Genomic DNA, 16,662 nt, shown 5'->3' with positions numbered 1-16,662 from the left:
AATATTACTTTTTTATTTTTAAAAAATTCGGGTCTCACGGGTCTATCCGACCCCGTTTCATATTCGAGATATGATGAGTCCGAAAAATATTTAACTAGATTGAAGCCCATAATAAATCAAAATTTTTTTCGTGAGAAAAATCTTGTATTTAACCATACCCGCTCCTTGCCCAACCCATTCACATCTCGTAAACCACTTAAACTGAGCCCACGGTAAAAAACCCAAACCCAATCAGAACCGATCTCCGGTAGACACACAGCACCGCCGCGCCACCGCTTTCCGCCGCGCAATCCAAGCTTCTGTCCACCGTATTCAATGCTCCGTCTCTCTAGGCGAGTTGAAAGTTCTCGTGCAGGCCTCCTGTTCGCACTTCAACTCCGTTCAGCTCGAACCGATGCGGGATCTGGCACACCATCTTCGCGCACTCGGAGGCGATCCAAGTTTTCTCCTCCATCTGATTTTAAAAAGACGGACGAGAAGTCGGAATGGTGGGTGGTAGACGGTGAGATGCACGAAATAGGGGAAAACGTGCCTCTCAGAGAACGGTTTGTTATCCCTAGAGATAATATTCCTAACAGACGCCGCAAGCAGCTCCGAGAGCAGTTCATGAGTCGCACGCGTCTCGTTCTCAAGGAATCTGTTAGTCATCTTTCTCGTCATTCGATTTGCTCTTGTTTTTTCGTGCTTTGAATGATCGCACATTTCCGTGATTTTGTATCTGAAATTAATTATACTACTGATTAAAAAGGAATCGAATAAACGTGCCTTGTATATTCGATGGTAGCCATGCATGTAGGTTTTGGTTGACTTTTTAAAAGCCGATTTCACTTGTACCTAATGTGCAAAGCAGTTTGCAGTGAGTTTTTTTTTTTTTGGGTGAGGCGTTGTTATAACTTATACATGAGCAAAGATTGGATAAAAGAAGTCAATTTTGTTTGTTGGGTAGACGGCTAGTCGATTTCTAGTTATTTACAAAAAAAAAGTTTAATTCCCATAAAGTGGAATCATAGAATTAACATCCCTGTTAGAGGTGTCAGCCTTGTTCGGTTTGGAAGATCTGCAATATTATAGCCACGTTGAGAGATCTTGGCATTGTCAAAGTCAGGTGTGGAACCTTGGGCTGATGTGGGTCTCTACAAAGATTTCTTGAAGTTAACCCTAATTATGAACAACCAACTTCGTGCAGTTTTTGGTTTTCCAAATTAAGATGGATGATTAAAGCCATTCGGGGGCAGTGAACATAATAATGCACAGATGATGGATGACCATCTTGATGAAATAGTTTGTTTCTCTGTGCTAGGATGAGGTGTTCGAGCGACACTTGATGCCTATGTATAAAGAAGCAGAGAAGTGAAGTTTGGGATGGTACACTCTCTGCATGTGCCTAAGAGAAGAAGTGCAAGATTATAGGTATCAAGAGTGAAAATATAAAGGTGAATGAGATTGTTGGTTATATGGGAATTAGTCTGTAAAGTTGAAATGTTGAATAATGTTAGGTGAATACGTAGGGATGATGGAATCATGTTTGATATTGTCTCGATTATGATAAATTTCTTATAGAATTAGCGCTGTATAACGATGTCAGGTATGATTATAGTGTTATTAGTGTCTGACTGATACCGGTTGTATTAAAAAATTGAGGAGAATTAAACTGAAAGTAAGTGTTTAGCTTCCTAGACATTTGCACTTAAAATTCGGTATCAGAGCTGATTGCTGAATTTGAATTGGTTTGTGTTCCACAAAGAAATTGAGGTAGAAGCTTAGGGCACACATGATTAATATGAAAAATTAATTAATTGGTGCTATTTTCACATTAGGGAAAAGTTGAGGATCTGCGAAATCTTGAAACAGTTTTCATGCATATGCAAAATAGAATATTTCCAAACTGTGCAATGCCTGATCACACAATTTTCAGGCTCAAGCAAAAGATATTACACCCAACCATGCATAGTCTTTTATAGACAGTTAAAAGGTAGCTTATCATCTGTCTGAAATAATCAAATATTGGATGAAATTGGCCAATTTTGTTTGTTCTGTGATAGTGGATTATTCCTTGATTTTGAGTCTAATGGATCAAAAATTTCATCCCAGTAAGTTGAACCAGAGAACCAATTCCAGTATGGCTTATTTTGAGTTAGATTGGGTAATTTATGCTTGAAATCGCATTGAGTTTTTGCTTTTCTGGTTAATGCTTAATATACTTTATTTTTCTTTGATGTTGATCTTTACATTTTTTATCGCTCGAGTATGGTATCTGTTTGATTGAAGCTCAATTCTTATTTTTCCAACTGGAAGGAGCATGAACCTTGGTGCAAAAGATACATGGAATTATATAACGAGCTTCGAGAGAACTGGGAAAGGTTATACTGGAATGAAGGGTACTCCAGGAAGCTTGCTCAAGATCATGCAAAATATGATTCTGATGAAGATGATGAAGAAGATTTCAATCCTAACAGGTTTGATGATATATGTTTATTGTTTAAAAACTAAATTCTACAGGCTGTGATGCTCTACCTTTTTTGCATCATGGGGAAGAAGTTGTTTAGTCAATGCAATTTAGATTAGGTTTTTGAAAATTTTACACTCAAAGAGGGATTTTATGATCTTTATCTTGTCGTTTTTTCTGGTGGTTCTTGTTATTTCAGAGTGTGATAAACTCACTCTTCCTTAAACCAAATATTTGGTCTTACTAAAAAAATAATTGTGTTACATTTGATGATCTCTCTTCTTCTTGCAGGAGAAGACAACCTCGAGATTTTCAAATGACGGTAATTGTTTGAACATGCTGCTTTCCATTGTTAAATGTTATAGTGAGTTGTAGACTTTATATATAATAAAGATTGATGCGATCTCTCTGAAATGGGTGAGCCGGGTAAAGAGCTCAAACAGATCAAATCAATAATTTATAGTGTTTGTGAATTCGAGCGAAGATAACGGTTATGATAGCACCTGCAAACAATGAAAAGAATTGTGAACGGGCGTCGGAGGGGTGTCCAGCGTAGCCACTCCGATGCTAAAGTCAGCAGGTTTTCAGATAATCACAAGAAATATTTGAGAGAAAATATGTATAATGCTTGAGAGTTCAAAGATTTCAGAATCAATAAATGATATTAATATCTGCTATTTATAGTAGAAAATGGGGTAGGTACCTCGATTCCAGTACCACTTACTAAGTATGGTAAGTTGGTTGCCCATACTCTAGCTTTTGATGAATTCTAGGACACTCCAAGCTCAAGTGGTTATGACAGATTAGACGGCCTGTATCAATCACATTCGAGTGTGGTGCAATTCTCGAGGTAGTCCGGGTAGTAGGGTACCCGGGTATTTACTTGAGAGGCTGGGCTATGATGACAAGCCCAGGAAGATACATAGTCCCCGGGTATCTAGGAGAGTACCCGACATATTGGCTTTGATCATGGCCATCCAAGTATTAAACCTGGTTAATGACAACTCGGACCTTTATGGGGGTATCACCGCTCATCCCTAAAATAGTCGGGCTAGAGCTTGACTCGCTGTCCCGATCAGTCATACTTGTTCTTTTGTAGAAACATAATTCAGAATGTGTATGAGTATCGGGGGCTTCAAATATCCCCTAAATGGGACAAATTACCGGGGTCTGATACCACCCGGGTTAGTATTTTCAAGGCGGGATCTCTTCCCACCGGGGTTCATCTCCTTAAGCAGATGCTTATCCCTGAGGAGGAGGCCTACTTAAAGAGCTCTCTGCCTGCAACCCGGTTCCTGGAGGGCTCGAACCTTCTTGTTTCTGTAAGTCCTCCTTTTTTTTTTTTTTTACTAACTTGTCATGTACAGGCTGCTGAAATGATGGTCTCGGCCTTTGAAGAGGTGGCTGCGGTGGCCACAAAAAAGAACCACCAAACCCGGGCTCTTCAAGAGTTTCATGACCAACTCCAGACAGAGCTTGCTCGGGCGAAGACTGCTTGAGAAGAAGAGGTGGCCACCCTCCAAGCTGCTGTGGAGTCGGCCCAAGCAGATCTGGCCCAAGCCCGGGCTGCTATCAATGAAGGGCTCCTTAGGGAGTCTCGGCCCTTAAGGGCAATAACAGATCATTGTCCGAGGGCATCGAAGAACAGATGAATCGAGCCAAAAAAGTTGAGAAGGCCCTGGCTGAGTCTGCGCAAAGCAAGGAGCAGTTCAAGACTTCCTTCCTCTCATCTCCTGATTGTAAAGCGGCAGTCGAAGATCGGGCCTATCCTCTCTTCAAGTCAGGCTTCAAGAAATGCCGGAAGCAATTTGAAGAGGCCGGGCTACTGCCCAAGGATAGGGCCAACTTCCCCGATTTTGGACATGCGGTCGCATCACTTCCCAAGGAAGGAGATGAAGAGGCGGAGGAGGACTCTGAAGAAAAAGATGAGCCAGGGTCCAGACAGATGGACTTAGAGTAGGATTGTACTCTTTTTTTTTTTTACTTGCTTTCATTTGTAACTTCTCAGCCTCTGGGCTTTCATTAATGCAACTTCAATTTCCTTCAATTGCTTTTAATAATATTCCGATAAATCTTCAAAACCCGGGTAAAATTCCCGGAAAGTATAAATCATAAAATTATACCAAGTGTTGAGAAGCCGGTCACTTTAAATAAGTACCCGGGATCTTGATCTCTCCATATTTAGATTGGTCGAGGTGTGGTTCCCCGAGCCAGGGTGTAATGCCCTGGGCTTTTTAAGAATCAAGGGGCGGATCCTTGGGTCGGGGAGCATGTCTCGAGACTTGGGAATGGTCGAGGTGTGGTTCCCCGAGTCAAGGTTTAGTGTCCTGTGATTTTAAGAACCAAGGTGCGGAGCCTTGGGCCGGGGAGCATGTCCCGGGACTTGGGAATGGTCGAGGTGTGGTTCCTCGAGCCAGGGTGTAGTGCTCTGGGCTTTTAAGAACCAAGATACGGAGCCTTGGGCCTGGGAGCATGTCCCGGGACTTGGGAATGGTCGAGATGTGGTTCCCCGAGCCAGGGTGTAGTGCCCTGGGCTTTTAAGAACCAAAGTACGGATGCTTGGGCTGGGGAGCGTGTCCCGGGACTTGGGAATGGTCGAGGTGTGGTTCCCCGAGCCAGGGTATAGTGCCCTGGGCTTTTATAACCAAGGTGTGGAGCCTTGGGCCGGAGAGCATGTCCCGGGACTTGTGAATGGTCGAGGTATGGTTCCCCAAGCCAGGGTGTAGTGCCCTGGGCTTTTAAATAACAGAGGCTTTGTATCTCCCGGGCTAAGATACAAGAAACAATATGTAACTCTTTTCTCTGAGAAAATAGATCTTTCATTATATCTTCCAACAAACAATTACATCTGTTACGTATAATACTTCTTTAAATTAAATATATTCCAAGGCCTTTTAAGAGAATGTCCTTGAGCATCTTCTAAATAAAAGGATCCCGAGCTGAATCTCCGGGTGATTTTATAAGGTCCCTCCCACCGAGCTTCCAGCTTCCCAACATCCCCAGCAGGGTTGACTTTCTTCATGACTAGATCCCCTACTTGGAAGTCTCGGATCCGGACCTTCGTGTTATATGATTTCAAAACCCTGCTGCGGTATGACTCCATTCGAATGAATGCTTGGTCTCTCTTTTCTTCTATTGATCCAATTCCATGGCCCTGCTTTGATCATTATCATCCGGGTAAGATTCTACCCGGTAAGAAGTTTGCCCGATCTCAACTGGAAGGACTGCTTCAGAACCATATACCAAGCTGAAAGGAGTTTCTTGAGTAGGTGCCCGGGGAGTGGTTCTGTATGCCCAGAGAACACTGGGTAATTTTTCCACCCAATCTTTTCCTTTGCCTTGTAGCCTTGTTTTCATTGCTTGTACAATGATTCTATTGACAATTTCTGTTTGGCCATTAGCTTGAGGATAGGCAACAGAGGTGAAAGACTGAGTGATCTTCATTTCCCGACACCACGATGTAATTTCTTTGCCCTGAAACTGTCTTCCATTGTCTGAGATCAGTTTTCTGGGCACTCCAAATCGGCACACAATTTTCTTCCACAGAAATTTCAAAACTTCCTGTTCAGTGATCTTAGCCAAGGGCTCAGCTTTTACCCATTTGGAAAAATAATCAAAAGCTACTAGCAAGAATTTCTTCTAAGCGAGCAATTGGGAAATGACCCACAATATCCATGCCCCACTGATCAAAAGGGCAAGATGCCCAAATAGACTTCATGAGAGTGGCCGAGCTATGTTGAAAATTTGAATGATGTTGATCGCCCTCACAAGCCTGGACCATTCGAGCAGAATCTTGGCTAAGAGTTGGCCACCAGAACCCGGCAAGCATTATCTTCCGGGCCAAAAATATTCCTCCGAGATGCTCAGCACAACACCCTTCATGAATCTCTCGGAGGTCATAATCCACCTCTCTCTCAGATAAGCAATTCAGAAGAGGTCCCTGGAATGATCTCCTGTACAAGATATTATTTAAGAGAACGAACATGAGAGTTTTTCTCTTAATCTTTTGAGCTCGGGCTTTGTCCTCGGGTAGTTCGTTTTTTACAATGAACTTGATCAGAGGTGTCATCCAGGAGTCCTCAGATACTGGTAATATTTCTTCCTCGGTGGAAAGGATCAACCGGGAAACAAGCAAGACTTCTCGGGTGCTAACTTCTGACAAAGAAACAGCCATTTTTGCTAGAGCATCTGCCTCTCCATTCTCTTTATCTGTTGAGTAATTAACTGTGAACCAGAGTAAAGAATAATCTGGGAATCTCCAACCTCCCGGGCAGCTCGTATACCAGCAAGAACAGCCTCATACTCGGCCTCATTATTGGTTACCCGGGAGTCGATCCTTAGTGCCAATTTAATCTTTTCTCCCAGGGGAGGTATTATCACAATCCCTACTCCACACCAGCAAGGCTAGACGCCCCATCCACGAATACTCTCCATACTTCCTCTTCATCAGGTTGGACCATCTCGGATAAAAAATCTGACAGAGCTTGTGCTTTGATGGCAACCCGGGGCTTATACTCAATGTCATACTCGCCCAACTCCACTGTCCATTTGATCACCGCCCGGACACTTCTGTGTGAGTCATAATCCTCCCAAGAGGACTATTGGTGAGAACAATGATCTGATGCCACAGAAAGTAAGGTCGTAGCTTCCGGGCGGTCACGATCAAGGCCAAAAGCAATCTTTTCTACCTCACTGTACCGGAGCTCGGGTCCTCTTAGAGCATGGCTGACATAGTAGACATGCTTTTGATCAGAGCCCTCTTCCTTTATGAGAATTGAGCTGACAGCATACTCTGTAGTAGATAGATAAACAAATAGTTTTTCCCCGGGCTCCGGCTTCACCAATACTGGAAGCTCTGCAAGGTGAACCTTCAGGTCCTGGAAGGCCTGCTCACATTTCTCATCCCACCCGAATTGTTGGGCCTTCCTTAGGACTTGAAAGAAAGGATAACTCCTGTGTGCTGAACGGGAAATAAATCGGGAAAAGGAAGCAATCCTCCCGATTAGTTTCTGCACTTCTTTGACAGATCGGGGAGTTGACATGAACAACACAGATTTGACTTTCTCCTGATTCACCTCAATCCCCCAGTCTGTCACTATGATACCCAAGAACTTGCCACTCTTCACTCCAAAGATACATTTGGCAGGATTGAGCTTGATTCCATAGTTCATCAGAGTGGCAAAAGTTTCTTCTAGATTGTAACGACCCATTATAGGCCTAGTGGACCGCCCATACGGCCCACTGCCCCGATCGACCCAAGGCTATCCCGATCTTGGGCTCCCTCAAAGGGGCATTTTTCTCTCACGGGCTTTTCATGGACGTCGTACGGGTTACTCATAGGATCTCCCCCTCTCTACCAAGGGGTTTCTTTCGCCTCCCCAGGACTCGATCCCATGACCTATAGGATAAGTACATTGATATCAAGAGTCCTGGTACTAATTGAGCTAGTACATAAGTCAAGTCTTCTTCAAGTTGAACATCTGTCGGACTAAGAACGTGCGACTCATCTGCTACATACCGTCGTAGCAACGATACATGAAAGACATTATGAATGCTGGACAAATACGGCGGTAAAGTCAATCGATACGCCAAATTTCCAACATATTCCAAGATCTCAAAAGGTCCGATGAATCTTGGGGCTAATTTTCCCTTGAGTCCAAATCTCATCACCCTGCAGAACGGTGAAACTTTAAGGAAAACTTTTTCCCCTGACTGAAACTGTAGAGGTCTACGCTTGGTAGTCGCATAACTCGATTGACGATCTTGTGCAGTTTTAATTCTCTTCTTAATCAATTCCACTACGTCAATCGCTTGTTGCACTAATTCAGGTCCTTGCACTTGTCGTTCTCCTACTTCGTCCCAAAACAAAGGAGTACGACAACGTCTGCCATACAATGCTTCGAACGGAGCCATACCAATGCTACTGTGGTAGCTATTGTTATATGCAAACTCTACAAGCGGCAGATGATCATGCCATGCTGGTCCAAAATCCAAAGCACAAGCACGCAACATGTCCTCGAGTGTCTGAATAGTCCTCTCAGATTGACCATCGGTCTCTGGATGATATGCAGTACTCAGACTCAATGTCGTTCCCAACGCTTTTTGAAAACTTACCCAGAACCTTGAGGTAAAGCGTGGATCTCTATCACTGACTATACTTGTTGGCACACCATGATATTTAAGAATCTCTTGGATATATAATCTTGCCATGCGATCGAAACTATATTCCCGACTATACGGAATGAAATGTGCTGACTTAGTCAGTCGGTCCACAACAACCCAAATTGCATCACAATTCTTAGAAGACAGCGGCAAGTGGGTCACAAAATCCATCATTACATGCTCCCATTTCCACTCAGGGATAGGAAGATTTTGAAGTAATCCTCCTGGTCGTCGATGTTCAGCTTTCACTTGCTGACAAACCAAACACTTGGCTACAAACTGGTAAACACTTCTCTTCATACCTTTCCACCAAAACCTGGTCTTCAAATCCTTATACATTTTCATGGTTCCAAGGTGGATACTCAACTTACTCCTCTGAGCTTGAGATAAAATCTCGTCTCTCAATTTAAAATCTTCTGGAACTACGATTCTTTCTTGACAAACGCAAGGTTCCATCTGTTTGGAACGCAAAGCCAGATGTGTTGTCTCCGTTAGCTAACCTTGTTAACTTTTTTCGGATCAGAAAACTGAGCTTCTCTGATTTTGGCATACAACATCGGTTCAGATAAAATGCTCGTTACTCGAATGTGTTCCATTCCTTTCTTATGACGGAAGTGAAATCCCAGAGAACAACAATCTTGGATTACACTTGATATGAAACTTGTCTGAAGTGCAGATAATCTCACCTTGCGACTAAGAGCATCAGCTGTAAGATTCGCTGATCCTGGATGATACTTGATTTCGTAATCATAATCTTTTAACAAATCCATTCATCTTCTTTGGCGCATATTCAACTCTGCTTGAGTGAAGATATACTTTTAACTCTTGTGATCTGTAAAGATCTCAAATCTCTCTCCGTAGAGATAATGTCGCCAGATCTTCAAAGCAAACACAATCGCTGCCAATTTCAGATCATGAACTAGATAATTCTCTTCATGCGTCTTCAACTGTCTGGATGCATATGCAATCACATGACCATTCCACTTGTTCTACTGCAATGGCAACGTCGAGGTACTGCAGAAGCGACTTGGGAGTTAGAGAGTCGTATGCGCTCAGAGTATCCTCATTTGTTTTGAGTTGTATTTATTCAGTTGTATTGTATTTCAGTTTTGATTTCGAGGACGAAATCTTTGTAAGGAGGGGAGGATGTAATGACCCGAATCCTTGTTTTGAATGAAATATTAATTAAGAGATAATTAATGAGTTGTTAATTAAGTTTTAAGTTGATAAATCGGGATCAAGTATTTGGTATCCACCGAATTTAAAAGGGATAAACCAATCTACTTCGGATTACATTATCTCGAGAAATCCAACTAGACAAATGAGATTCTGACACGTGGCAGATAAGATTGGTTCGGATTTTCTGAAATAGTGCGGATGCAGCCTATAAATGGAAGCCGATTCTTTTGTTTCCTTCACCGCATTCTTCAGAGAGAGCTCTAGTTGTACCTTAGGTTTTCTAGCCAGTTTCTAGGGCACTTTTGGTGTCGGAAAGTTTCGGAGCTAGTATCGACTCGAGGAGGGGTCGGTGAACTGAGATCGAGACATCATCAGCGGGCTGACGACGGACGCATGTATAATCCTAAATCCTTAGATGGTGATTTAAGGATCATTAGGGAGATCTTTGTAGCATGTTTGATCTGGTTTGTTAGTGATTTCATTATGTTGGTATTGTCTAGGTTCAGAGCTTTCTGTCAGATTGTTTTAGTGAGGTACGTGATGTACTGACTGAGATATCCAAGCATAGTATACGCACTTATATGCTGCATATTTATCTGTTGCATGATACATGTTTTATTGCTTTGGCATATTATGCATGACATATCATGTTGAGCCCGATATCTTTTGAGATATACCTCGTTTGTTGGGGTCGCTCAGCCCTATTCTGTATTGTGGACGATGGGGGCATCGAGAGCTACAGTGTCCGACGGGAGCCGCGGGCTCTGATGACCTGGACATTGCAGGTCCACGTCTTGATGATGAGTGTGGAAGCCAAAACATGCCTAGGGCAGATCAGAGACTACACACTCAGGCGCCTCTAGACTGAGCATGAGATTCTTGACTTGATCCTTGATATCCGAGCATATTGCATTTCGCATGCATCATATTAGTTTGTATACTCGTACATTCTCGTATTGGGCGATTGTCGCTCACGTCCTTGTTTTCATCTTGGGCACCCCATTCCACGGGGCATGTCTTAGATTGGACGGTTCGAACGACCAGGGCAGTGGCTAGAGTAGTTGGGTTTTCGGTGGTGATCCAGTGGAGGTTTTCTGTGGTTTATCGTTTTCACGTTCAGAATCATGTTTTTGTTATGGTTCTATTAATGTTTAAGAGCGCTGTTATTGTTTTGTTTTCATTTGGGTTGTAAGATGATTAAGTATTCGGTTTCCGCTGTTTAATTGTTGTTATTAAGTTTAATGTTGCATGTTTATTAGTCTGTTTAGTAGTGGCTCGGGTAAGGGCGCTACATAGATCAACAATAAAGTTTGCAAATCTCCTTAGACTTTCTCATAATATCATCCACATAGACTTCCGCATTTCGGCCCAGTTGCTTCTCAAAGACAGTTCATTATACGCTGGTAAGTAGCCCCTGCATTCTTCAACCCGAAAGACATTACAATATAACAAAATGTACCTCCCGAAGTGATGAAGCTGGCTTTATCTTGATCATTCTTGGCCAGGGGGACTTGATGATACCCCTGGTATGCGTTCATGAAACTCAGCAGTTCAAAACCCGAGGTGGAATTCACCAGTTGATCAATCCGGGGCAGGGGATAATGATCTTTGGGACAAGCTTTGTTGAGATCGCAGAAATCTACGCACATTCTCCAATTCCCGGTGGACTTAGGTACCAACACCACATTCGAAAGCCACGTAGGAAATTGAATTTCCCGAATGTGGTCGGCCTTCAAAAGTTCTTTCACTTGCTCATCAATAACTTTGTCATTTTCAGGACCAAAGTGTCTCTTCTTTTGCTTCACCGGGTGAGATTCCGGGAGAATGTTCAGTTGGTGCTCCGATATCAGAGGAGAAATGCCTGTCAACTCCTATTGGGACCATGCAAACACATGAATATTAGCTTTCAAACTAACCCGGGTGGATGTACTGAGGTCCCGAGCCATCCGGATTTGCTGGCCTGGTCCGACTTCTATCACCTCCTGCTCCTCCTCCGCTACAAAATGTACTTCCCCTTTCTACACTATTCTCCCTCCCCCTTCTTCAACCTTTGCTTTTTTTCCCTCCCTCCTGGTTTTTGCTCTGATCAGCCCGGACTGCCTCTACATAGCATTTCCGGGAAGAAGGTTGATCTCTTCGGACTTCTCCTACCCGGGCTCCCACAGGAAACTTTATCTTTTGATGGTAAGTTGATGCCACAACCCTCAACTCATTCATAGCCGGCCTCCCAAGAATTATGTTATACAATGATGGGGAGTCCACCACAGTGAAAGAAGTCATCACCGTCTTTTTGAGATCTTGGGAGCCCAGGGTTAGTGGTAAGACAATCTCCCCTTCAAGGTAAACCACATGGCCAGCAAAGCCAAAGAGGGCAGTTTCCACAGCTTCCAAATGGTAACCCTGCAAATTCATCTGCACAAAAGATGGTAAACCACATGGCCAGCAAAGCCAAATAGGACAGTTTCCACAGCTTCCAAATGGTAACCCTGCAAATTCATCTGCACGAAAGCATCTTTAAAGATTACATTTACAGAGCTGCCCGAGTCAATAAAGACTCTCAAAATGTCATAATTTGCCACTCGGGCTTGGATAACCAGGGCATCATTGTGGGGCAGATTCACCCTCTTCAAATCCTCCTGGCCAAAACTGATGACCGCCTCGCTCCTCCTCGTCCTCTCTACCTCCATACAATCTATCCTATTTCTTGATTTTCTCGCCTGATTGGAGTCTCCATCAGTGGAGCCTTCTGATATCATTTTAATCAACCCCGTAGCAGGGGGCGAATTCTTTTTTCTTTCGGGCTCGAGATCTCTTCTTCTCCCGGGCTCACTCCTCGGACTACCCCTCATACCTCCTCCTCGGGCACTGGATCCTGGCTGCCGAGATGTCCAAGGAGGCAATCTTGGTCTCTTGTTGTCGTGACTGGGTCTCGGGGCGGAAGGTAAGACATAATCTCCCTTCAATGTTTTGCAGTCCTCGGTGTTATGATAACACACTTTGTGGAGAGTGCAAAATCCTCTCTTTTCTGGCCGGGATAATTGATCGTCCGGGGCCAGGTCTCTACTGCATTCTTGGACTTCTTTCTCCCGGGCAATCTTCAGAGGCACATGGTGAGAAAAGTGCCCTGGATTACCCCTCTTCTGTCCTCTCTCCTCGGGCTTAGACACCGGTCCCCTCTCTCCTTCTTTATAGCCTCCCTCTTCTGCTTCTGAGCTTCTTTCATATTGATATACTTATCTGCCTGGGACAATTAGTCCTCGAAATCCCCGGGAACCTTTTTGGTTAATGATTTCAAAAATTCACCCTCCCTCAAGCCTTGGTGAACGCGGTCGTCTTTGTTTCTGTGGCACAAGTGGGGACATCCAGAGCCACTCTATTGAATCTTTTGATATAAGCCCTTAAACTCTCCTCCGGGCTCTGCTTGACCTCGAAAAGACTAAAAGCAGTCTTCTTGTATTTTTTGCTACTGCTGAAATGGTGCGAGAACATCTTCTGAAAGTCTTTGAAGGAATGTAGCTTTGAGAGGCTAATCCCTCGAACCATCTCTGGGAGGAATCTACCAATGTTGTCAGGAACATCCTACACTTTATTCGATCAGTGTAACAGTGCAACATGGCCATGTTTTCAAACCTGGCCAGGTGTTCCTCAGGGTTTGCATTGCCATCGTAATCCTTTACTTTGGCAGATTTGAAATTTCCGGGAAGAGGTTCCCGGACAATTATCTCAGCAAACGGGCATCCTTTGGTGACTGCCCGGGAAGTACTCCGGCTCTCCAACTTTCCTTCCAGCACCTTCATCTTCTGTCTCAACTCCAACAGCTCTTCCGCCATAGTTGGAGATTTGGACCCGGCACTGGACTCCTCGTCTTCTCCTCTTACCTCCTCCTCCTCCCTCAACTCCTGCTCTTGCTCTTGCTCACGGTCTTGTCAATCACCGGGTGGTGTAACATGCTGAGAAACTTCTTTCCTGGCCATAGCTTGCTTTACCGCAATCGGATATAATTTTTTTCAGCTCTTCCGGGGTCATGGTAATGAGATTTGGTCTGGTGTTATTAACATCACCTTGTCTCGAAGTCTGTCCCCCGTCTTCAGGAACCGGGAATTATCCTGGTTAGTCTTTCTTGTGCGAGTCATATCAACGTCTTAATCTCGATTTCCCACATACGGCGCCAATGATGCGATCTCTCTGAAATGGGTGAGCCGGGTAAGAATCTCAAACAGATCAAATCAATAATTTATAGTGTTTGGGAATTCGAGTGAAGATAACGGTTATAATAGCACCTGCAAACAATGAAAAGAACTCGTGAATGAGCGCCAGAGGGGTGTCCAGCGTAGCCACTCCGATGCTAAAGTCAGCAGATTTTCAGATGATCACAAGCAATATTTGAGAGAAAATATGTATAATGCTTGAGAGTTCAAAGATTTCAGAATCAATAAATGATATTAATACCTGTTATTTATAGTAGAAAATAGGGTAGGTACCTCGATTCCAGTGCCACCTGCTAAGTATGGCAAGTCGGTTGCCCATACTCTAGCTTCTGAAACTTCTAGGACACTCCAAGCTCAAGTGGTTATGACAGATTAGACGGCCTGTATCAATCACACTCGAGTGTGGTGCAATTCTCGAGGTAGCCCGGGTAGTAGGGTACCCGGGTATTTACTTGAGAGGCCGGTGATGGGTATTAGCCTGCAGAGTGATTTATTTTTATTATCAGGTGGGGTTAGTGTTGTTTTGGTTAAGTTGGGCCGTTGGTTGAGGGGTAGGCCCAATAGGGAGCCCAAGATAGTCAGGGCCCATGGCTCATCAAGGGAGTCTATAAATAGGAGCTATCTCACCATTTTAGGAGGATTCACATTATCTCATTATATGCTCCATAAGTCTCTAGCTTTTGAGAGTACATATTTTGGGGTGTTTGCTAAGTTGAGGGTTGGAGGATTTTTTGTTGGGTATCCCCCGGTACCTCTAACCTCAATTCGTGACATAAGTGGCGACCCCGAAATTTATTGGTGTGGACACGAAAGTAGCGGATATTCTCTCACACTAACGTTTTCACCCGGGCAGATTTATCACCTGAATTTCGTGTAGCATCAGCCGGGCTATGATGACAAGCCCGGGAAGAAACGTAATGCCCGGGTATCTAGGAGAGTACCCGGCATATTGGCTTTTTGATCATGGCCATCCAAGTATTAAACCGGGTTAATGACGACTCGGACCCTTATGGGGTATCACCAAAGTCCAAAGATTATCTCTGCATTCACACATGCAAACAAGTGTAATTTTTTCCTTGACGAACATACTGCTATCTTATCGATACTGTATGTAATTATAAAGAACTTTTTGACGAGGCTGAACTAGTTAATGTTCCTTGTACAGATAATTGCCTCGTACTTTTGAATGTGTTAACTTTAATATGTCTTGCATCATGGTGTGTATTTTGAGTTATGTCACAGCTGGAGTAAATTTCCCTCTCCTCCCCACAATGGATGGGGAGAATCTATTTGAGAGAAAATTTTCTGAAAAATTCTACTTGCATAGCACCAGAGTTTGACTTTTGTCCACAGGATCAAGTTGCACTGAGGAACAAGGGAATTGATTCACGTGAAGAGGTCAACCAACTCCGTGATAAGTTTGAATATGACAGAGAGAGAAGAATGAGAGAAAAAGGTTCGGTTTATGGTTCTCACACCTTACAGTTTATCATTTGATTTATGATAGAGGATAGATCTCAATAGCACATGTCAGCTGTACATGATTATTTACACCAAGGAGGGGATTCTAAGTTTGCTAATGTATGATATGATGGTGATATTTTATACAACTTAACGAGCTTTAGATTAGAAGTTACAGAAGGGAGATACTTTTCGTTCTTACTTCTAGGTTTTCCTTTTGTTTGTTTTTGTAAGTTGTGATATTAATTATATTAAATTTTCAGCCTTTGCACCAATGAATGGAGGATATGTTTCTGAAATGAATGACCCCGTCTCAAAGAACAAGCCCTTTGACATCAGCAGATACATTTCTGATGCTGATAGCGATTGACTAAAAATTTTGATTGAAATAAAATTCCATGCTGTCCGGTAAGCATTGTAATATTTCCTGAGATTAATTTCCTGAAACCAATATTTAGCTTTGAACATTATATGAAGTGTAGCTATTTTGAATCATCACAATTTGCGTAATGTGTGTTAACAAGTAGAAGAGGTTGCCAGTGGTATGGGACATGGCATTTTTCATAGATGTTGCTTTCACCTCCAATGTTTCTTGCTCCAATGCAGTTCACTTTTTGTTAGCTATTTTTGGTGACCCGTTCCAAGTAAAATTTGTGGATGTATCAAGTATGACTGGGTGTGTCGAGAAAATGGAGGTTTACAAGAAGTTGGAGTTCGACAGATGGCTAGATAAGCAGGCCAGTTTGGCGACTGGGTGCACATGTAATGATGGATGGTTTTGGTGCATGCTAATCTATGTCGGGTGATGTACTTAAGCCATCCATGTTTCTATATCAGGAGGGTGTCAATATTGTGCTCTATTCGTTCATGTCTATCGTTAGACTGGAATTTGTTATGGACCTGGTAAGGAGAAACTCGACTGCTCAAACTAACCCAAGTTTCAAATTTTGTAGTGGAACACTGGTTCTTCATAGTGATGGCTGCTATTAAATATTTCAACTTTCTTTGTGTTTTCCACGCTTATTAGTGGATTCGATGTGACATTCTACTCTCTCTTCTATTTTTTAGAAAAATTAATCAAATTGTGGAGAATCTTTACTTTTTGCTAATTACACGAAATCCAAATTTATGGTCAAAACCAAATGGAGCGAAAATGTCATTTTATACGGTTCTGCATTTGGAAACTAGCTCAGGTTGGCCCATGGC

At 43.1% G+C, this 16,662-nt stretch overlaps 1 protein-coding gene across 2 annotated transcripts; it reads left to right on the top strand.

The window, feature by feature from the left end:
• Window positions 1-192: 192 nt before the first annotated feature.
• Window positions 193-16,449, top strand: LOC140803213 (uncharacterized). 2 transcript variants are annotated; one of them, XM_073158952.1, is made up of 6 exons: window positions 193-639; window positions 2,296-2,456; window positions 2,738-2,768; window positions 15,349-15,451; window positions 15,720-15,864; window positions 16,063-16,449. In XM_073158952.1, exons 1-5 carry the CDS (start codon window positions 316-318, stop codon window positions 15,824-15,826), a joined length of 726 nt encoding a protein of 241 aa, XP_073015053.1. In that variant the 5' UTR covers window positions 193-315; the 3' UTR covers window positions 15,827-15,864; window positions 16,063-16,449. The 2 variants fall into 2 exon arrangements, with proteins under 2 accessions (XP_073015053.1, XP_073015052.1); XM_073158951.1 differs by having other exon boundaries at window positions 15,720-16,449.
• Window positions 16,450-16,662: the final 213 nt, after the last annotated feature.

The sequence above is a fragment of the Primulina eburnea genome, chromosome 10 (assembly GCF_022965805.1).
Source record: "Primulina eburnea isolate SZY01 chromosome 10, ASM2296580v1, whole genome shotgun sequence".
In the NCBI taxonomy this organism is placed as follows: Eukaryota; Viridiplantae; Streptophyta; class Magnoliopsida; order Lamiales; family Gesneriaceae; genus Primulina; species Primulina eburnea.
This window is presented reverse-complemented; position numbering and strand designations above follow the sequence as displayed.